Here is a 24,034-nt window from a genome sequence, read left to right as displayed (position 1 = left end):
TCTGTCCAGCCTCCAGGTAGGTCCTCCCTTGCAAGGGCTTCATTTGGTGACATTTTAAGATGGATGAGAAATGCAACATCTGCATTTCTGGACCTCATGTCATGACATAAAAGTGCATGTGAAAGCATTCTGTAATCCGTAAAGAAAACTACAGAGATTCTGCTGTTGTTACTACTGCTGTTCATCACTAGGTCTGTGGGCAGGAGGCAGGCAGAAGCAGATGATCCCTTCAGGTCCTTTGAACGGACTTTACTATGTCAATCCTAAATCACTATGTATATAATTTCACTTCTCGGTGTGTTTTTATTATTAATATTTTACAGACCAGTGTATATCATTGATTAGTAAACATGGACAGAAAATATGGATAGAGAAGCCACCAAAACACATTCAACTTAGCATCATTGTCAAGATGCTGAGGAGGAAGAGGTGAAGAGGACACCAAGAAGGGATGGTAGATGGCGAATCAAAAGCCAAAACAGGCCAGAAGAGATAACCTTAGTCAGTGAAGCCGACTATACATAAAATAAGCAATGACAACAATAACCCTGCTGGAGATAGATTCTGCTTACATATTAAATAAATCATTTTCAATTGTTTCTCCCCAAATATATCATGATATATAATCCTGTATGTTTTTCATGGTGATATTTTTAAACAATATTCTAAGAAAAATAAAAGATAACTGCCATAATAAATGCCAGCTGACACTAGGCTGTTTGGCAGACATCAGAGAGTGGTGGGGTCTGAGGCAAATTAGAATGCACGTGCCAGGTGTAATGGGAGCAGCTGTTTCCTAACTCCATCCGGCATACAGAAATGCCCGTCCAAATACTGAGTCTCTTAATATTGCCCATACTAAAAACTATGCATATAGAAGGACATATTGTTAAACAGGCTTCTCTTTCACTTTATCTACCCCTGGTATTAACAATACATAACAGATACATTATATTCTGATAATTAATTAAAGCTTAGAGGATTAAAGTCTAGGTAGTCGTCCTCCGGGGGCGAGGGGCAGGAAACTTTAAGGGCCTGGGCTTTTTCAGCTGTTGCACAAAATTTTAAATACCTGCTTAAATTTTGCGAAGAACAGGGACAGTAGGGATTTTTATACCATTTCTCATTCCTGTGTGAAAGGTCTGCATAAGTTTGGGTATACCCATAGACCTTGAGAATTAAGAATAACATACCAAAGATAAGATCCAGGGACAGAGCATGAAACAGGAAGGAGAAATTCAAGGCCAAATGCTATTGTTCTTTAAGGACCAAAAAAAAAAAAAAAAAAAGAAAAAGAAAAGAAAAGACTATTGAACAAAAATAAAATAAAACAGAGATGTATGAGAACTAGGGAAAAATAATAACTTAGGAGCCATTAAAGTAGAGTTTTAATAATGACTGAGTGTTCAACAAGGTCAAATGAAAGCACGGATTTTGTCTGAGGGTGGATTCAAGAGAGGTTAGGGAACTTAGTGATTAAGATATTCTGAGTATTCTTAGGATTGCCATTTCAGTGGTGTGGAGCGGGCAACAAGGGATGTGACTAAAAACTAAACAGGAAGTTAAGTGGAGGCAGCAAGTTTAGACTATATTTTTTTTAAAGTTTGTGGGTGATGGGCAGGAGAGATATGTCATTGTTTAGGGCAGAGAGGCAGGCTGATTTAAGATGGGGAAGATTTGAGTAGAAGTAGCCAGTGGAGAGAGGATGAAGATATGAAAGAGAAGAAAATGCCAGAGAACTTATGTTTCATTCATTCATTCATTCATTCATTCATTCACTCATGTATTTATTTTCTTCATTCAATCAATATTTGTTCGATTCCGGTATTCCTCAGTCATTGTATTAGACACTAATGATACAAAGATATAAGAACTCTGGTCTCAGACATATGAAAATCTTGGCATGTTGTGTACTACAAGAAATGTATTTTTACAATACAGATAGGGAGAAAGCCTGTCATGAATGGTATCTATTCAGTCACGTTAATGAAATAACAAGGTAAAGATGTTTGTCAGGCAAGTTTTACAGCAGGTCCTTAAACTCTCTACTGGCAGGAGCTCTTGGAAGGGAAGGTTTTATCCCTAAAACTAAGTCATGCCTAATAAGCCAAGGTGTGGATCTACTGGAAATAGCATATGTGCCTCCTGATCATTTTTGAGATGTCCCCAGAAAACTACTTCATTATCTCCAAATCTAACTGAGGAACAGGCTGGAAAGCATATATGAGATTGAAATTGTTAATTAATGGGATAAAATGAGGGAATGCTATCTGTTCTTCACTAATAAAGTCTCATGTTGTTATTTCAATATTAGAGAAGAACTCTGAAAAAGGAACCTCGAAAGATGCCATATAATAGTCCTAAGGAAAAGCAGGAAGAGAGGTTTCCAGAATTAGGAATATCTGTGATTATCTATAGGTATATAAAATATATGTGAAATAAAACATGTGAGAAGAGAAGCAATGAGCTTCAGACAGAAGTTAGGTATATATGCGCTAGAGCAGATTTTTTTTTTTTTTTTGGTGGGGGGGCAGAATTCTAATTAACGCTTTTCTTGTTGATATCCAAATGATTATTCTATACTAAATGTAGGTCTTCTTTCTGGAACAGTGGGTGCACTGGGGCTTTTCTTCTGAAGTTATCTTATAGAAAAAGAACTTTTTTCTGTAGTTACAATAACATAAAGATACACTGGACTGGCAGAAGAAACAGGAAGATATTAAAATCCCAAGGCATCTGCTGGTTAGCATCTGTACTCCTCCTTCAAATCCAAGGTAAAATGCTACCACGCTGTGATACCTTTCCCAACTCTTTCGAGCAGAGTGAAAAGGGTTTTGTTGCAACCTGTCTAACTGTGAATCAAGAGTTACCCCTAAAGAATGTCTTTCCAAAGAGACCATTCTTAAGGGGAAAGAGAAATAACTGAAGTGATCCCATTGGGGGGTGGGTGGAGGGAACACATGATGGGGAAGCATGGGGATGCTGAAAAATCCTTAAATAGCTAAGAAAGGAAGGGAATGCCCCTCATTGTAGAAGGTGACACATTCCTGACCACTCTGAAATATCAAACTCCTTTTATGCCTCCATTCCCAGATACAGGCTGGTCTGTATTTACTGCTCCATCAAAAGTCTCCATGGTAACAGAAGTAAATTGAAAATATAACTCCAGTTTCCTGGAGAATTCTGGGGTTAGATCCCAACTTTGCACCGAATATTTCCGATAGAGTCTTTAGGCTTTACTTGAGATTTTCATGTGAGGCTATTTTTTGTCTTCCCACAAAGAGACTGATTAGGCCATAATTTCTTTCTCTTTGGACAGACAAAAGACTAGGTTTGAATGTGAGCTCCAGCTGTGTAACTACTAATGATGTTTAGATACCCATGTCTAAAACGAGGACGACATTGGCCCACTGTCTACCTCACAGTGATGTTGTAAGGCTAATAAAACATCTTGCTAAAATCTGTATATGACCTTTAGAAAAGGAACATGATTACAATTATGCGACAAACTTGTACTCAAAGGCTACACTGATGAAAAGAAAGCTGTCTGACCCTTTCCCAAGACAGCAGCAGAGTGACTGAATCATTCCTGCAAAGCTATAAAGATGTGAATAAACAGCATTAGGGGACAGGAGTTCAATATCTCGTGGCTGAGATATTTATCGCCAGGCACCCGAGTAGAAGCCACTTGGACAATGCTATCTGGCTCCCTCATACCCCACCACTGGCTGTGGGGCAAAGTTCCCAGGCTTGGCTGGGGGCACACAGCAGGGAGACAGGCCCCACTTCCGGTAGCAACAACTGGATCTGGTCCAAGAAATGCAGGCCCATAAAAGAAGACTTTCTGTTTTCTTTTTTAGACAACTGAATACTGTGGAAACAATTTATTAGTCAGTGCAAGTTGGTTATGATCAACTCTTGCCTGCTCATTACAGTAGCCAGAGACCTATGGCTTTAATAACAGTGAGCACTGTGGTACCGAGGAAGGCAATTGCAATGAAAATTTTCTTTCATGCCCTGCTCTGGGTGCTTGGACATTACTGACTCAGTTTTATTTCTGCACTTTAGAGCTTTGGACACAATTGCAGGAACACTTCCCCAAATGCATGAACATCCTGTATTCATAGCAATTCAGATGCCATAACTTTCCCGCTAAATTAACTGCCTTGCATAGCTTTCAAAATCAAAGGAATTCTCTAACATCCAGGCAGACATGTAGTTTTCTCTTCTACTAGAAAGGAAAAAAATCCTAGGAATGCAAGAAATCTACAAAAGCCTTGGATTCATGTTTATTACATCCTAGAGTCTGCAGTAGTTTAGGAATCACTTAAATATCTACCTTCCAGTTAAAGGATTCCCAGGAGAGCAAAACAGCAGTTTCTAAAAAGCGTTAACAAAGAAAATGGAAAAAACGAAGTGGAACAAGAGCTTTCTTTTTAACATTTCCACATACCATGATTTCTCATTTTAGGGTGAATCATCTTAATATGATAAAATGAATCATTACATTTAATATCTTGAAAAGGGTAAAAATATGATTATAGCTTCAGATTTTAAAGAAACTGTCAGAGAAAGATAGTTTCCAATGTTATTTATACTGTTCATAACAGAGTTTATAGCGAAACAAGAAGCTATAGCAGTACTTACAAAAGCAAACAAATTTGGGACTAAAACAATGAGTCATTTTCTTTATTGACTTACTTTAAGATAGTTTGAGCCCCATACATTGCAAATATTCTATGCAAATTTTCCTTGCATTCTTGGTTATACTACTATAAGTATAATTAATGAACATAAATAACATTAGGGAATACTGCTCTTTCAAACTGCTCCCACTCCATTATTATACAAAGTAATAAAGAAAAACATGGGCATGAATAATTGAGAGTGGACATCTATCTCTGGCCAGGAATCACTCCCGGTGCTGGCTTTGGATACCAGCTCAGTTTTAAGTTCCTCATAGACCCTAATTATTCTTATTGCTGGTGGCCTCACCCCGTATCTATGCACAAATAATAAAGCATAGCAATACACCATAGAAACTAGAACTTTTTCTGGAAGAAAAGTAATAATTTTGCTTTTAAAATTATTTGGCAAGAAGCCACACATTTAGTTTACAATTGGCTACTATTTGTCACCAGTCACTGTACATATTCGGAAATTATGCCAAGTAAGGAAATAAGACCTAAAAATTGTTTGCAAATGAAATCAAAACTTTATGAAGACTAAATTGACAATGAAGTTGTTAGGATGTTGAATTTCAAAGATATTTAATGAAATATGTATTAATTTTGTTCCGTTTTTCAAATTTGAGGGTCAATACATTTTGTTTTTCAATTTAGAATCTCAGGGGAGCCTGGGTGGCTCAGTCGGTTGAGTCCAACTTCGGCTCAGGTCATGATCTCATGGTTTGTGAGTTCGAGCCCTGTATTGGGTTCTGTGCTGACAACTCAGAGCAATGGAGCCTGCTTCGGAATCTGTGTCTCCCTCTCTCTGTCTCACACCTGCTCACGCTCTGTCTCTGTCTCTCTCAAAAATAAACATTAAAATAAATAAATAAAATAAAATAAAATTTAGAATCTCAGATAATAAATAAATAAATAAATAAATAAATAAATAAATAAAATTTAGAATCTCAGATATTTTGTGGACCCTTCTCACCATGTATAATCCCTTTTACATGCCACCTTGTTTTTCTGGGGGACCATGCAGCTAATCTCTGGAAAGAAGTCTGCTTTCACATCACAGACCGTTTAGAATGTGATCAACACAGAAAGAATTTTATCTCCCAAATTACACACTCCTTTTTAAAACCAAAATAATTTTCATTAAGTCAAAAAGCTGTGTTTTTTTCTCTCCCTTAATTCAACTAAACATATATTTATTATGAGCTCTTAAAAAGCATTCATTGGCTATTTCACATTCTGGATGAATAATGTATCCCCTCAAGGCACATAGAACAGCTATAGACAGACACAAACAAGTCTTATGGATAGATGTTAAACATGAAAACATTCTATGCATACTGCGGGCAGCCATTCAGATGCACGAATAATTTTGAGGTAGGTGGGTTAGGATAGAATGGCCTCTAGAGATGTAGGTTCCAAAAGGAAATCCTTGCTCTCACAGATAAAAATAAGTTCCTAAAATTACATTTCAAGAACTATTCTTTAAGAAAAAAGGGATTTTGGTGGCAACTTTTTTCCTATTTTTTCTACTTTAACCTTTTGAATACAATAATATATATATAATATTTTCAAACATCTAGTTTCACCATTAATGTATGGGAGGGACCAAAGTCCACTGGATGTCATAATATAGTGTATCTCCAAATAGTTCACATGGAAATTTCAGAACCCACATGAGCATGATAAAATTCCCTGTTTAGGAATGCAGAGGGAAGAAAATAATTCTGAATTGGTGACAATTTAAACCATAGAATGACTTAAGGCAATTGTGTTAATTTTAAGTACTTGAAGTAATACTCATGGCTTCAAGAACAAATACAGTTTATGTGGGTTATTGCTACGTTTTATTATTTTTGAATGGAAGTAGGGCAAAGCCACCAATAATGAGAATGACAGAACACAGATGGGTGCATAACTGCTGGCATCAAATGCCACCTCTAGGATCTTACAGGAAGAGTTGCTTTATGAAACAGATGACTCACATAGAGTCAGGCAGTTATATAAAATGTATGCCGCTAGAGTGCTTTCAAAGGCTCTCAAAAACCATGTGCTTCCATAAGTAAGCTAAACATCCACCCACGATCTTGTTCAGATTATTAGTTCCTTGGAACGCCATCCTCCCATCCCTACCATTTCCATCCCAAGAGGTCAGATTTCAACCAGATATTTCAAGCAGATATTCAACCAGAATATGGATTCTGGCTCAGAAAAATTATGACTATAAACGGCATATTCAGTATTTTATTTTTCCATCTTGCCAACAAGATTTATTAAAATTTAAACTTGAAAAGAGTAATATAACGTTTACATGTTTACTGATAACATGAGAATCTGAGAAGTGTATCATCAAGTATATCTCCTGTTAGCTTTCTATAAGGCCAAAGTATCTCGACCTGAAGAAATACATTCTTTTAAAGTTACTGTTTTTCATTTAATTTTGACAGAATTGTAATTTTTTTTAACCTGAGGGAAAAAAAAATGTTTTCTCTATCTCGATCCATGTCATTGCAAATGCCAAGATCTCATACTGTATCGCTGTTGACTAATACTCCATTGTATAAATATACCATATCTTCCTTTTTTTTTTTTTTTTCTCTCAGATCTAGGATTCAGGTTCAGATTAGGGAACGGGTGAGAGTATGTGTTTGGTATCCTGCAGTTCAGAGACCTCACCTGAGACAATTTCATATCAATCTGAGGATGTCAAGTCATAAGAATTCTTCTAAATAAATGAGAAAACAAATCCTTTTCAAGGCTTGACATAGAACGTTCTTTATTTAAAACAGCTCCTTCTGCCAAATTCTACTACTTAAACCATATGAGTAAAGAGGCCAGTATCATGCTAATCGGAGGCACTCCAGCAACCTATATCAATTATTACAATGTCACATCTTGTGTGTCCCTCAACTTAATCTACTTGCATTTCAGCTTCTACTATCATAACGATTTTAAAGTATGGATTTAATCAAAGCAATTTTTAATATTTTCACTTCAAATTTTGACACGTTTTGCTTACCAAATGAACAAGGATGAAAACTGTTGGCAAGGAATTGTGGTACTTGCTAAATCATGGATTTTATATTAGGCTGCTATTTGACCTAGTAATTATACTTTTAGAAATCTATTCAATTCTATAGTAATTATCAGAAAAGAAGAAAAGACAACACAGGGGCACCTGGGTGGCTCAGTTGGTTAAGCATCTGACTTCGGCCCAGGTCATGATCTCACGGTCCGTGAGTTCGAGCCCCGCATCGGGCTCTGTACTGACAGCTCAGAGCCTGGAGCTTGCTTCAGATTCTGTGTCTCCCTCTCTCACTCTGCTCCTCCCCTGCTCATGTCTCTCTCTGTCTCTCTCTCAAAAACAAATTAAAAAAAAAAAAGAAAGAAAAGACAACACAAAAAAGATGTTCAATATAGCATTATTTATAATCATAAATTTTCAAAAAAGACTAAAAGGTCTAGAATGGGGATAAACATTTTTGAGAGGCAGAGTTGAAGTTCAAAATGCTCGTGAGACAGGGTAAAGGAAAAACAGCAGCACAGAAGAATAAGCTGAATTGTTTCAACACTCTAAAATGCTGGCCAAAAAGTAAAAAGTCAGATCTATTATAAAATTAATGCCGTGTTGCTAAAGTGTGGGAGTATAGAAACTTTATTCACCTCTTTATATATTTGGTATTTAAGTTAAATTCACTACCTACACATTACTTGTATAATCAAAAATTATTTTGAAATGAAGGATTTATCTTTTTAAAAATTGTATCTAAATTTGTTCTACCTTATGGGGCTTCCCTGCTTCAACCCTAAGAGTTGACACTGTGTATTCTCACACAATGCACAAGCTTACTTTGCAACCCCCTCTTTAGTACTGTCACGGCAACCACTCCATTTTTAAGTTTATTTATTTATTTTTGAGAGAGAGCAGGGGAGGGGCAGAGAGAGGAAGTCAGAGAGAATCCCAAGAAGGCTCTTCACTGTCAGGACACAGCCCGACACGGGGTTTGAACTCACAGAGGGCGAGATCATGACCTGAGCCGAAACCAAGAATCGGATGCTTAACCAACTGAGCCACCCAGGTGTCCCTCCATTTTTCCCTTAATATTATATACTAATAATTGCTCTTTTATTTATTTATTTTTTTTTCAAATTTTTTTTTTCAACGTTTATTTATTTTTGGGACAGAGAGAGACAGAGCATGAACGGGGGAGGGGCAGAGAGAGAGGGAGACACAGAATCGGAAACAGGCTCCAGGCTCTGAGCCATCAGCCCAGAGCCTGATGCGGGGCTCGAACTCACGGACCGCGAGATCGTGACCTGGCTGAAGTCGGACGCTTAACCGACTGCGCCACTCACGCGCCCCTAATAATTGCTCTTTTAAATAGTAGCATTGCAAATTTTTCTTACTTTACCACAATATTTCCTAAACATCGAGCCTTCATTTTTTGCATGTTGTCATCCAAAATCATAACTGCAAAGTAAAATATAAACAAATATAAATTTGAATAAAAATGCATAACCTTAAAGCTTAAACCTTTCCATATTTTCAATATCCAGCCCCCAAAACTGTGCCTTTAAAGGTATCTTTTAAGTCATATGAGACCATGAACATATATCACTATGCTAACATCTTACAAAAAATTAAAAGAGCATATGCTTTGATTCCTAATAAGATTATGAATTTTCCTTCAGAACCTCCGTTAAATAAAGACATCGTATTTCAAACATGCTGTTAATTTCATAATCTATGTTTATATCCACTTCAACATATCCTTCTATTCTATCAAAAACATTAAAAATATATCCAGTTTTTCAAAACTTAAAGGAAACAAATCAAGTTCTTAAATACACCAAAAAAAATATCTCAAGTAATAAAAATAAACTATTTAAAAGCCTGGAAAACCCCTTTTTTTTCCTAATTTGAGGCTGAATATCCACTTATGAGCCTTAAAGCTCCATTTAACCTTCCCAAATATTATCCCAATGCTTTCTGTGCTAAGCTGTTACAATCCTGAAATATTTTAGGAGGCCAAAGCCTGTATCCCCATTCAGCAACCGCTAGTGCAAACTGGAAATGAGGATATATCATGTTTTAAGCTCTAATTTATCCTGTATGCGGTCTCATCCATCCAGGTTATTCTACTGAGTGAAGCTATGAGAAAAGAAGGACATTGTCCCCAGGAAAAAATTAATCATCCCTTCTTTGTGTTCCCAGAGCACTTTGTTTTAAAATTCTACTTTGACAATTAGTAGTGGTGTAAATATCCCTTTCATAAGATGGTGAGATCATTAAGGGTGGAGGTCATGCCTAACTGTCCCCAAATCCCAGCACAGTGGTCAATTTACTCTGGGTCAATTTACTCAATTTACCCAATTGAGTAAATTGGGTAACTGTCCCCAAATCCCAGCACAGTGGTCAATTTACTCAATTTACCCTGAACAAGTATTACCCCTTCAATTTCTCTATATAAAAAGTGGGAGTAATTCTTTTCTCATAGTTTGTTACCAGAATTACTTGAAAAAAAAAAGAGACAAGCTTGTGGAAGGTACTCAATGAATGTGAAATTGTTACATTACATTGAATATTTTTCACATAAAAAATGATTTTCTTTCTTTTCCCAAGTGGATACAACTTATGCTTTGAATCTCTGACTAACCACAAAACACAAAAGTCATGAGTCATAAAGTCACTATTTCTTTGGTTATAAATACTTTAGTTCTAACGTTTAACCTATGCTGTCTGTAAGCCATTGGCTTACAGACAACAAGAAACTTCTATACTGAAATTTCATGAGGCATCAAAGCTCAACTCATTCTTATAGCTGGATATAAAAATGGTACTGAAAATCTGAAAGGGAAATGTATTTAACATCTCCCATAAACATTAGCCCCTAAAAATGGCTCAACACAAAGCATTTTTTTCTGATAAAAGGAATAGGGATGACAGAACTGTTCAAAGTGAGGATATCACTAAAGCTGGGTTCACCTTCCATGCCTGGAAAAGTCACCGACTTCACAGAATATCTATTTCTGCTCTAAAAAAAAAATCTTAAGTGTCTTTTTATAAATACATCTGCTAGACTAAACCAAATGATCTCCATTTCCTTAACTAATCATTGTCCTGAAAAGAAAATGCATGTTATTTTCACATGTTACTTTAGAGAAGCAAGGACAAATCTCTGTATTTTATAAGTTACATGCAAATAGGAACTCTATGTAGGAACCATATTCTGTCACCCAAAGATGGGTCCTCATGAATCTATGAAGCTAAATTGTGTGACCTTATGCAAATAAAATAACTTCTGTTCTTCATTTTCCTTGTCTGGAAAATGAATGCGTAAGTCTAAATTGAGTCACCTCATCCGGCTTCTCTGAAATCTCAGCACACTACTAGGTGAGACTTAGTTCAGTCTGTTTACTGGCAAGAGCTTGCATTAATGCTTCGTTGTGACCCTATGAAGCATGTGGTATTATTATTCCCATTTAGAAATAAGGAAATTGAATTTTTGGAAAGTTAGGTGAATTGTTGCAAAAGTTATACAACTAGAAAGTAGAGCCCAAGGGGAATTTCTGAACTATTATAACCACTACCAACAATCTAAAAACAAATATTTAAAATATACTGTATCTCATTTTCACATACCACTGGCATGAATGAAATGATTTTTCTATTTGGAATCTTTAGGCTTTATCTTTAACCAACGAGGTTCAGAAGATTTGTCATCACTCCTAAATTAAAAGGTAGCATATATATAATGGAAAGAACTACAGCTTTTGTGAGAAAAACAAGCAAAGACATAAACAAAAAAATAAAACATGATGGTGGGCATTGTCTACAGCACCTAACCAGCCATGTTACCTCAGCAAAGTTATTCAGTCTCTCTGGGCACCAGCTAACTCATCTTTAAAATGGTAATGACACCTCTAAATTAAATATACTTCATCATTAAATGAAATGATGTATGCAAAGTACTCCATACCTAGCAAGTATTCCATACATATTAATTTCACAGCCATATTCTTAATGTGCCTTATAAATATTATTTTCTTGGTTATGACAGTCATGTAGGACATGTTCTTGGAAGTTAACAATCTTATTTTTTATCAAATTGACTAATAACAATATTAAGGCATTTATTTTCAGTACAAAGTATTCATTCAATCAAATGCTTTTAAGTACCTACTATGCATTTTGGTCCGCATTAGACACAGAACAAATACCAAATGTATTCACCTTACATATTTCAAATGATCAGAATCATTTCTCACCATTGTATCCCGGAACACTTTTTCCTGCTTGTCCTGGAGGAGGGGTTTTAGAATTACCTAATCCGATGCATGAGGCTGTAATTGGGGATCCAGTCTCTGGAGAAATAAATATTATTTATCATTTAATATTTCAATTTGAAATCATGATGTTTCCTCAGTGTATGCATTTCTCCCTGCCCCCCACCCCACCGTTTCTCAACAAATTTAACTGCATGAGGAATAGATAAATAGTGTAAGTGTATTATTTAAAAATGAAAAAAAAAATATATTAGCAATCTATACCAGATCAACATTTTTAAAATTGAAGGATACAAACTGAGAATAACATATATTGTAATGCTTCTTCTAAAGAAAAGAAAGGCCTCTCTAATGTCCTTAGTTATGAATCAAAAGGCATGAAAAATGGAGAATTACATGACTGAGAATTAAAAAAAAATTTTAACATTTATTCATTTTTGAGAGACAGAGAGAGACACAGTGTGAGTCAGGGAGGGGCAGAGAGAGGGAGACACAGAATCTGAAGCAGACTCCAGGCTCTGAGCTGTCAGCACAGAGCCCAACAGCACGGGGCTCGAACTCACGAACTGTGAGATCATGACCTGAGCTGAAGTCAGACACGTAACTGACTGAGCCACCCAGGCTCCCCATGACTGAGAATTTTACAACACACGTTAAACACTAAAAGATCCCTAGTAAAGATGCCTTCACTTAATTCACCTAGTTATTTTACCATGGTAAATAACAGTTACTTGTGAAATATTTTCTGTTATTTATGGATTAATCTCTAAAATTAGTAATCCAAAAATTTGGGGGAATATATGAACAATATCAACTCGAATTTTTCAAGAACTACCCCTGCTTACAGACCTTGCATCTGAACTTGAACATAACAATGCTTTGTCAAACTGCTCTCAGCCTGCTGTTCCTGAACTTCCAAAAGTCTGGCAGCCAGGCGTATAAGAAGGAAGGAAGAAAGGAACGGAGGGAGGAAGGACATTACTGTATGCTGATGATTTCATCAAGAGCAGACACTTAGCCACCGTTAACCTGCATCAATTAACAAAAATGATAGATTAGTTTTCTCTATCTCAAGTTGCTAACCGAATAACAGCAGCTATTATATGATATCCATAAGTTCTGAAAATGATTATTTTTATGGACAAATACATTTGTTATTATTGGTAAACACAAGTTTGGGGTTAAGAGCTCTTTTAAATATGAGGCATGTGTGTTGGAGGAGCTGGATAAGAGTATTGACAGTGAAAAGTTCTGGACCTACTGGCTTAATATTATACACAGAAACATACACGAACATATCCCCAAAGGATTAATTGTCAAACCAATTGGGTCCAGGGGAATCCAAAATATTAAAAAACATCTATCTTCCTAAGGACTCAGAATGTATTCTTTCCACTATGGTTTCTATCATAATTTTTCATACATTTATATCACTTTAGCATGGTGGGAGGAATTTATTACTGTTCTTTACTTTCCAGAGTAGCTCAGTTTATTATTCACATTTTATGGATGGTGGCTCGGCTGGCATCAATAACAGAAGATGGACCCTGGAACATTAAAACACAGTTCCTAAGTCACAGTCCAGTGCTTAAGATGCTAAGCCATATGGTCACTGCTGAGGAAAAGCAGCAAGTAACCAGAGCAGACGTTTCTGATGTTTAACAAAAAATTCTCAAGTACTTTCATACTATGAAAAAAAAAAAAAAAAAAAACAGACAGGCATTTTATGCAATGGCATTCCATCAGTCATGCAATACCCCTGTCCTTTCTTCCTACGGTGCACGCGAAGCAGGGAAGGAAGCCCCCTTTTTGGAAAGGTTAGCAACATTTTCCCCTCTGCCTTTTTAAAAATGTCTCAGTACTGACCTCAGCTGTCCTCCAAAACTGACAGAGACAAGAATAGTGTGATGACAAGAAGTAACCCTGTCGAGTGAGGTGCTTAAAGAAAGGTATACAGACAGAGCGAGGTGACAACAGGGGCAGAAGCTACTAGGACGCATGAGGAAAAGAGAGGTCCCCTTTATGGCGCCTCTGTTCCCTCTCCCACCCCAAGGCGGGGGAGGGGGAAAGCAGCTGCTAAAGTACGTCTTCTATGTTAAAAGTGTGTCTCATCAAGTTTAGTTTATCACTAGAGGCACTCCAATCATTTCAAGTTCAAACTCTCTACATTTCTAAATGCCATAAAGCCTCTTAGCAACTTGTCAAGAGATGGCCTCAGAACCTACAAATGAACCTTCCAATGACTTCAGGACCTGCTGTCTCAGAGAAGCAAACAGAAACCACAGCAACAAAGCTCTAACTGCACTCTGCTTCATCTCGTCTCCATGCGGACTCTCATGAAAGATGCCGGCCCTCTGCCCTTCTTACACCACCGGGAGAGAGGGGATGGGGGCTAGAGGAAGCGAGAATAAAACCTAGTCTTAAAGAAAGACACAAGAACAAGTTAGTGAAGCACGGTCAGTATGTCCTGCCTAAGTAAGTTGACACTATGCACACTTCCTGAGATTTTTAAGCATCTTTGTATAGTGACTACATATTTATAATCCTTTCAACCTTCCGCTGTTTTGTTATAACCAATGACTGTTAAGTTAAATGAACAGCCTGTTGTTCTATAAGATTACTTTGACTCACGTTTAAGGGCAATGAAAAGGATTATCCATTCAGGTACTTAAAGTAGATACTGTAGGTTTATGCTTGGAACATTAGTAATTTGAGTGCCTTGTTGATTTTATTTTGATATTCCTTTGGGGGTTTGGGAAAAGAACTGTTGGTAGTGACATGTAAAAGATACTTTCAGATGAAATGACAGTTTCAGGATTCTCCACACAGGGAGCCATAGTTAGGACCAAAGTGGGATAAGAAAGACCATAATGGTCGCTATAGAAACTTTGGTTGTCTCTCTGTATACCTCTGAACGTCCTGAGACCCAAAAAACGTACTGATCCACCTGCATGGCAAGCACACTTGTGTGCTCACACGTTCATGCACACAGACTGTGTCGCCACCCTGACTCTCAGGCTTGTCCAGGTGCAAAGCAGGCTTCTGGTTGGGGAAAGCCCTCAGGCACACTGCCGCCCTGACCCAAACTTCTAAGGACTCCCAAAGCCCCATTGCGAAGATGTTCTTAAAACATCTGCTTCACACTGCCCAGGCTATAATTAACTGGCTAGCAGTTATCTAAGAAGACAGGAAATCCGGACGTCACACTGAGACCGAGAAATGGCTGCATTTAAACCAACCAGAACATTCTTTTGAGGAAAAGAATTGGATGCTTCATTTGGAGAAATCTTTCCAAAGATACCTAATCTTAGAAAGAGACACCCAGGAAGAAGGTGGCAGGGAGCTGAAGGCTGTGAAGAAGATGTTAGATTGGTACATTTATATTCATACTGCATTAACAGCTAATGCAGACACTTCACTTTTTTTTTTTTTTTTGTATCTTTACTGCCTCTCCACCTTATTGCATCGGTGAGCTATTACTTAGAGGATTTTTCCCTAAAACCTCTAACTCTAAAGAAAACTAATGAGAACATACTTTTTTTTAAATATGAATTATGCTGTGTTATGCTAAATGTTTTTTGTTTATGTTATTGCATTTAATCCAACTATGCAGGGAGATAGAAAAAAGAGGGATATTCTTTTTACAAATGAAAAATACTAAGGACTGACCTAGAAAATTGAAACCATTTTTCCTGGTTGCATAGTTCTTACAGAAAAGGATCAGAATGAAATAGAAAAGCATACCACTTGTGAGGTTCTTAAGTAGAATATGAAGGGCTGAAGAGAAATCACCTGGACTGTGTCTCAGAGGAAGAAAAATCCTTGCGACAGACAGTGAGCCCAGTCTCTCAGATTTGCAAATGGAAGTAATGGTGGGACATAGCACTTATTAGCAAATATTTATTGAGCAGCTACTATGTGCTAGGTGCTGTCATCAGAACTGGGGCTAGAACAATGAACAAAAGTGACCATGATTGCTACTGTCGTGGAGCTCACATTCTAGCCAGAAAGACAAACAATAAAAACACACATAAAACATATGACATGTTAAGGAGTCATAAGCACTAAGAAAATTTTTGAAAGCATAGACGGGGTGTGTGATGTGATGGGGAAGAATCGCGATTTTAGATTGGGTGGCCAGAAAAGACTTCTCTGAGAAGGTAACATTTAAGTGAAGGCTTGAAATGAGTGAGGACCTGTGTCACATGACATCTAAGGACAAAGAATCCAGAAGGAAGGAAACACAAGGGCAAAGGTCCTGAGGTAAGCTTATTTGTAGAGTGTTTGAGGAATGGTTAGTCAGCTAGTGTTACTGAAGCAGAATAAAGGAGGAAAGTGTTAACAGGGAATAAGCTCAGATAGGTAGTGAGGAGACAGATCATTTAAAAGTTCTTTGAAGTCCTCATAAGACCTCAAGCTTTAGTTCTGAGTGATGCTGCATGCTAATGAGGGCTTATGAACAAAAAGTAATGAATCACAACAATGCAAATAAAATTTATGTAAATATCTGCACAACATTCAGTTCTATGGCCAAGTTTATTTTATTTGGGGTTTTGAGAGAGATGTGAGAAAATGCATGGACAGACAGACATTGCATTAGAATTGATGGTTCAGACACAGAGATTACTGTGTCTTCCCGAACACTCAGGAACCAATTCACATGAAAATGCCCTAGACTAGTTGAAAGGCGAGGGTCCAGTCAGGTGATGCAGGGAAGACAACTGCCCACATCAACCAAAAATAATCACTTTTGTTATACAAGTGTTAGTGTGTATATAGATCAGCACAACATTTCTGAAAGGCACTTTGGCAACTATAAAAACCCTTAAAAATGCACATACTCTTTAACCCAGTGGTTCCACGTTAAGGAATATATACAAGGAAATGTTTGTAGACGTTCAAAAATATTAAGCATCAAGGATATTTATCACATATTGTTTATATTGATGTTTAGAAGACTGTCCACAAATAGAAATCAGTCCATATTAAGAATCACTGCAAAGCTACTCAAACATCATAGAATAATGTCTGATAGGAAATAATTTTTACAAAGTATTGTTTAGAAAATCTGTAAAACAGAATGCATAATATGATTCTTTTACATAAGTAATATGCACTGAGCAAAAATATATATCTTGGCAAGATACACATTAAAATATTGACAAGTTATTTCTGAATGGTGAGCGAAGGGGAAATTATGTTGATCAATTCAGAAGGCTGTATCCACAACTTTGAAATGTACTCACTATGGAGAGTAGATTGGCTGCAATTTGTTGGAGCCTCATCTTATTGAAAGGTGGGACCTATGTCCTCTCGATTTGAGTCTCAGCTACTTTTTGATGGCTCTAATAGAAAAGAGTAGAAGTGACTCTTTGTTTCCAGGCACAGGCCTTAAGAATTTTAGATCATTATCTCTGGAACCTCTGAGCTGCCATGTAAAATGGCCCATTATTCTGAATCCTGCAGGCTAAAAATGCCACTTGCAGGCATTCCCGTCAAAAGTCTTGACCGACTCCAACCTTGTGGCCATTCCCAGGCATGAGAATGAAGCCATCTTGGACCCACCAGACCAGCCTATTCACCACTAAATACTGTCTGAGTTGTCTCAATCAAGAATACATGGAGTGTGGGGCCCCTGGTTGGCTCAGTCAGTTAAGCATCCATCCTTGGTTTCAGCTCAGGTCAAGTTATGATCTCATTGTCTGTAGGTTTGAGCCCTGCATTGGGCTCTGTGCAGGCAGTGTGGAGCCTGCGTAAGATTCTCTTCCCTTCCCCCAGTCATGTGCAGTTGCCCTCTCTCTCTCTCACAAAATAAATAAACTTTATTTAAAAAAAAAAAAAAAGAGTACATGCAGTGTAAAACCTCTAGTTGATAGCTGCCCATACTCCTCATCCATAAAACCATAATATATGGTTGTTATTTTAAGCTACTAGGTTTTGGAGTAGCTTGGTTTTGTTTGTTTGTTTGTTAATACAGCAATGGACACTTGGAACACTGGCCACTTCCTGAGTGCTTGAGAATCATTTGAATCAGCAGAACCAAACACAGTCTAGTCCCTGACATTTTATGTTCAGGAATTGTTTGCTGACTAGTAAATACATATTTCTTCCATGGGTTTAGGCTCCAGTTCCCATTATTAAGGTCAGGGTTCTTAAAAAAATAAATAGCAGATCACAGAATAATGCAATCCCAAAATGAAATGGGGAGCGGGAGAAACAGAGGACTCAGAAGAGAAAAAGCTGTATGTTATCATTATAATTCTGTTCCAACATTTTCTTATCCCAAGAATGATATTAAAAGGTCAGGCCTCCAATACATATTTATGGAATTCTCTCTGAAAGGCATTTCTTTTAATGGGAAGGCAGTGTTAAGGGTGGAAAGACATGCCAAACAGAAATAGCAGCATGTTCAAAGGTTGAGAAGTTAGACCATCAAGGGACTGACTGCAAGACGTTCAGCAGACCAAAGCTCAGGGGTGTAGGGTGGACAAGAGAAACAACAAGACACAAAGTCAGAGAGATGAGCAGAGGCAGATCAAAAAGTGCCTTCTGTGCCAGGGTAAGAAATTTAGATATCATTCCAGGAAAAATGGGAAGCAGAGTGGGTTTTAGCAGAAGTGATTTGCTCAGAATTGCATTTTACAAAAATCTCTTCAGTTGCAAACTGGAGCACTAAACTGGGGATCCCAATCCAGAGCAGAAGTCACTTAGATGTTGGTGGTTTGATGAGGGGTGAGCAGCTGTGGAAGATGAGATCAAATCTGAGTTACACTCAGAATCAGAGGGTCTTGGTGATTGTTTGAGTGTGGAGAAAGCGTAAGAGGGAGAGGTCCAGACAACCCCAGGGTTTTGGCTCATAAATGAAAGGCAATGCAGAAAGAAGAGTAGATGTGAGTGAGGGTTAAGAGGAAGAACACAGGGGCAGGTTCACAAAGCCCATCTCTGTCAATAAGAGCTCCCGCTGCATCTGAAAATCTGCCATTCTGTACACACTGTGGTTCTAGAAGCACTACGTTTAAGCAATATGGATTTAGAAGTTGGTGGCCCATGCAGAGAGCTGAAGTCCTGGAAATCAATCAATTCAGCAGCCTGGTACCGCTGAGTCATATTAATCACAGCATCATGATGGGCATAAAAGCAATTTGTAAAGAAACCATTCTCTCCAATTCTGAATCTATGCAGTGTGCTATAAATAACTTGAATGGTGGCGGCAGAGGGGAAGCAGAACAGTGAGATGTACACCGGTGAAAGAAAATCAATTGAATCTTTGTGTTCACGAGATGGTACGATTACAGTTTAAAATACTTAATTCAAAGCAGCCTAACTTTTTGTACTGGAAGCAGACCATTAATTTGAGTTGTGGTCTTATCCTTCTCCCTTACCAGCCCCTTACTGCCTCTAACTGTGGAGAAACTCATAAATTACCTGCAGTTAAGTTAGATAAGAAACGCTGAATTAATGAAGGCATACGATAAGACCTAGGAAGGGAGGAGTGGACAAAACAGAGCAATGAGAGTTCCCATTTTAATCTTAACCAGCAAGTTGACTCCAGGAAATTAAACTCTCTATGATTACTTTTTCTCGTGTACAAATTGAACTCTTACGTTCCAAGTTTTCTTGAGTCTGGATTATCTACAGGCCAGGAGGCGAAAGATGGCCTTTATATCCATGAAAGGTGATTCAAAGAAAGGGAAGGAAAAAAGAAAATATTTATTGAGAGTTCCTGTAGGTCAGAAACTCTGCTGCATGGTTTGTACAAACTTCACTTCACTTCAAGCTTCCTACAAGCCCGTGAGATAAAGTGCCCGCAGAAGATCAAGTCCTTGCCTATAGCTGCAGAGTGAGTGTTGCACCAGGATTGAAAGGCAGTCCTGTTAGGAGTCAGCATCACTTTTCACTACCTACACTGCTTTTCCAAGGAGAACAGTCACCTGTGGTTCCTGAAATTAGAACTGACAGTACAAGAGGAATTGGGAACTATTTTAGGGGGGTGAGGGTCAATGGGTCCACGATGAAAGGGTTTATAAGCAAGAGGGGGAAAATCAAATTTCCAGACAGTAAGGTTTGTCAAGGAAGGGTTTAGGAACTCTTTTTCTTGTAGAGATCAACAAAACCATAACATATTTTTGCCTTTCAAGAGTGGATGAAATGTGATTCTTGCCCAAGGTAGGAGGATTAGAATGGATGACATTTCAAAGGCCAAACCAACTTTATATCATTCGTTGATTTTACAGTGTTTAGTCTCTTGTGAAAACATTACCACTAATACAATAATGAGTACAAACAAATATTCTAAAAAGCAATTATACATATCCAAACTACTTCACGTAATCATATTTGAAAAAAAAAAAAAAGAAACAACGATGTTCTTTCTACATGATCATAATATAAAGATGACAACGTCTGATTCAAAGGGTGATGTTTGACTTGGAAGATTCATTTTCAGATGTATAACAATTTGTAAACAGTTATTCACTTTCAGAAAGAAAAGCCTTGTGAAGCCTGCCTTACATTTGACAAGAGATTATTCCTTCCACAAATCAAATTCATGTAGCTTACCTCTAAGCCCCTGCTTCTCAAATTATCAGTAAAAATTACCTACCTTAAACTAATGAAGATTGCTCTAAATGAAAAAAAAAATCCTGTTGCCAGGCAACAAAGATGGCATCAGGACTTTCTTCTCTCTCACCAGATGGATAGTGTCAGCATCGCTAGCTGAACATTGCTGAGAAGCCACTGAATCCGTAAAACTGTTTTTTCCCCAATCACAACTTCTCATGCTAAACTATGTAAAAATTCTTCCCCATGAATGAAAAAAAGAGATGAACTTATTTTTGACTGTGACATTGAAAAAAAAAAGTGCAGCAGACAGTAGTAATCCATTCACATAACTAAAGACTCTGTATTCTACTATTTGAAAGTAGCATACGGTATATCCTGGACAGCCCCATTCATGGGGCAAAGGCATTGTCAGTCCAGTGCAGTTCAACCCAGTGAACTGGGTTCCACAGTGTGTATTTCAAGAGTTTAGTGCAATCCTTTGTCTTTGAAAACACAGGCCTGTACTTTAATGAAGCCATAGCACCCTGAATTTGATGGACTCAGACATGAAGCAAAACCCAAAAGCACGGAATAACAAAGAGTCCAAAAGTGAACCTAGGAAGGCAGCATTTGGTTGTACACAGGTATCTCACTCTGAGATCTGCAGCCATGGAAGTTTTGCTAGTAGTCTTGGCACCCAAACTATAGAAAATATGTTTTAAATAAAGATAGAATCTTCAAGGTAAGTCACCAAGAAGATGCTTTCCTCACTGTCATCTCAGCCATGTAGGGCCTCTTATGCCTGAGTCCTAGAAAAGCATTTTGCGATAAAATATACATGATTTTACGTGAGGCACAAGTACATTTAAGTTAGAAGAAAGTCATACATTTTTCACACAGTTGTACATTTATTTTAAAAAAGGCAGAAATAGGGGAGCCTGGGTGGTTCAGTAGGTTGAGCATCAGACTTTGGCTCAGATCATGATCTCGCAGTTCGTGAGTTCCAGCCCTGCAATGGACTCTGTGCTGTCAGCACGGAGCCAGCTTCAGATCCTCTGTCCCCCTCTCTCTGCTCCTCCCCTGCTTACACTCTTACTTTCAAACAGTAAATAAAACATTTTAAAAAGGCAGAAATAACAAGAGTCATAAAGCTTCCAACGTTGAATTCCAAAGACGAAGAAAAGTCCCTACTGTAGAGTAAATTTAGGGCTCCAGACAGACGGATTGGAATCTCTCAGCAAAAAGTGTACCAACTTACTTATAAAAGCAGAATGCCTGAGAAAGCAGAGGTAATAAGGGAGAGGATGACCCAAAACAGCAAGTGGCTTCAACTTTGATACCCTACCTATCAAATCCTCAAATGTTGGCTGTTTCACAATTAGTCTACCCAGAAGGAATGAGACAGTACTACATTTGAAATGTACCATTTTCCACAGAGGTCTCTGCTTAGGAGAATTGTTACTAAACTGTAATTACTTATTCCATTTTGTACTTTTGATTTTTGTAAAGAAAATGTATTGCTGTCTTTAAAAAAAATACTTGGGCTGGGGTACCTGGGTGGCTCAGTCGGTTGAGCGTCCGACTTCGGCTCAGGTCATGATCTCACGGTTCGTGGGTTCGAGCCCCGCATCAGGCTCTGTGCTGACCACTTACCCAGCCTGGAGCCTGCTTTGGATTCTGTGTCTCCTCTCTCTGCCCCTCCCCCACTCACTCTTTGTCTCACTCTGTTTCTCAAAAAAATAAATATAAAAAAAAATTTTTTTAATACCTGGGCTAAAGGATCTTGTCGAGATAAACCTAAGACTAGGGACTGAATTGGGTCAGCCTAACTAATTTTTGTGGTTAAAACTGTGGTTGAGTTGTCTGTTCTTAGGAAGTATATCCTACTACACTGTGCGAAAAAAAGGATTATTGTGTCAAGTGGCCTTGACATATCTTAATAAGGTAGTATTAGGGGGTGTGTGCTTTTAAGATCAATGATTTTGATTTAAGAACTGGCATGATAGAAGTTTGCTGAAGGCTTTGAATCCACTTTACAAAATCCAAAATTATCAGATTCCTTCTCAAAGGAGGAAGATTTAGTCTATGTATAGAACATAGTGACTTCAGAACTGGCAACTGCAATTAAAACTGCAGCAGTTCAATCAAACAGAGAGAGAAATACTGTGATTACTCTGAGACCTAAGAACTCAGCAAAGATGGCTCAAGGCAGATAAAGTAAGATCAATAACTTAATTGTCACCAATGTCTCAATCTGTTAGGTGGCTACTGTTTTCTCATTGAAATCCCTCCTCAGGGTTTCTCAAATACTATGAAGAATTTTATTCCCTCATTAAAGTGATAGAAACAAAACAAGTAAACAAACAACAAAATCACCCAGTGCCGCTCAAGTTGGTAGCTATTACATCATCACTACTTCATCACTACTTGGGTACTTGAAATACTTTCAATGTAAGCTCTGTATCTTCTGATGGGAATCACACAGACAATATTCTGACAGCAGATAGAAAGAATCACAGATTCCTTTCATCTCAACCCTTTACCTACCAAGGTGTTCTTTATTAAAGCCTTTGTGGAACTTGGGTATTCTAACCTCACAGTCGTTGTCTTTAATTAACTGACTGGTAGCATGTGAAAAAATAGGGTTTCTACTTAACTAACATTAAAAAGTGGGATGCCAAGCTGTTTTGTTACAATCACTGCTAAACCAGTATCATGTCTTACAGTAAATGGAAAGGAAAGGAAAGGAAAGGAAAGGAAAGGAAAGGAAAGGAAAGGAAAGGAAAGGAAAGGAAGAAAACCTCTAAAAAGAATAAGGTCTACTGTGTTTTGGGTTCTAGTAGTTAGTCTCTGAAATTTAAGGAATCGTTTTTTTTTTTTTTTTTTTTTTTTTTTTTTTTTTGTATTTGGCCATTCACTCATAAGGAAAATGATTCCTTTATAGTTATCTTCAGACAGGGGCGCCTGGGTGTCTCAGTAGGTCGAGCATCCGACTTTGGCTCAGGTCATGATCTCACAGTCCGTGAGTTCGAGCCCCTGTGTCGGGCTCTGTGCTGACAGCTCAGAGTCTGGAGCCTGCTTCAGTTTCTGTGTCTCCCCCTCACTCTGCCCCTGCCCTGCTCGTGCTCTGTCTCTCTCTCTCTCTCTCTCTCTCTCTCTCTCTCTCTCTCTCAAAAATAAATAAGCATAAAAAAAAGATATTTATAGTTATCTTTAGTCAGAAACACAACAACAACAACTTCCTGCAAAGGACACCATGCACTGCACAGTGCTTTCCAAAATTGTGCTTTGTATCTAATTTTTGGAAAAGCTAAAAATGATTAATAACAGTAGGGTGTTTTATCTGGTGATGTATACCTGAGAATAATGAAGTTTTGGCTGTTTATTTATTTTTGCCCATGAATTACCATATCTTAATGGGACGATTGTCTATTCTCTTAATCTCTCCTTTTTGTTTTGTTAAATTTTTAAATGTTATTTATTTATTTATTTAGAAAGAAAGCACAAGCGGGAGGGGCAGA

The 24,034-nt window shown here is 37.8% G+C and overlaps 1 protein-coding gene across 1 annotated transcript in view; it reads right to left on the bottom strand.

The window, feature by feature from the left end:
* The window catches only part of ACSS3 (acyl-CoA synthetase short chain family member 3), a 157,858-nt gene that overhangs the window by 21,215 nt on the left and 112,609 nt on the right, over positions 1–24,034 (bottom strand). Inside the window, exons 10-11 of the mRNA XM_045464363.1 lie at positions 11,955–12,050; positions 9,093–9,156 (exon numbers count right to left, since the gene is read on the bottom strand). Of these exons, the coding sequence (XP_045320319.1) occupies positions 9,093–9,156; positions 11,955–12,050 (160 nt within the window). The remainder of the gene's footprint in view (positions 1–9,092; positions 9,157–11,954; positions 12,051–24,034) is intronic.

The sequence above is a fragment of the Leopardus geoffroyi genome, chromosome B4, assembly GCF_018350155.1.
Source record: "Leopardus geoffroyi isolate Oge1 chromosome B4, O.geoffroyi_Oge1_pat1.0, whole genome shotgun sequence".
Taxonomy (NCBI): domain Eukaryota; kingdom Metazoa; phylum Chordata; class Mammalia; order Carnivora; family Felidae; genus Leopardus; species Leopardus geoffroyi.
Note: the sequence above shows the minus strand (reverse complement) of the source record. Positions and strands in the feature narration are given on the sequence as shown.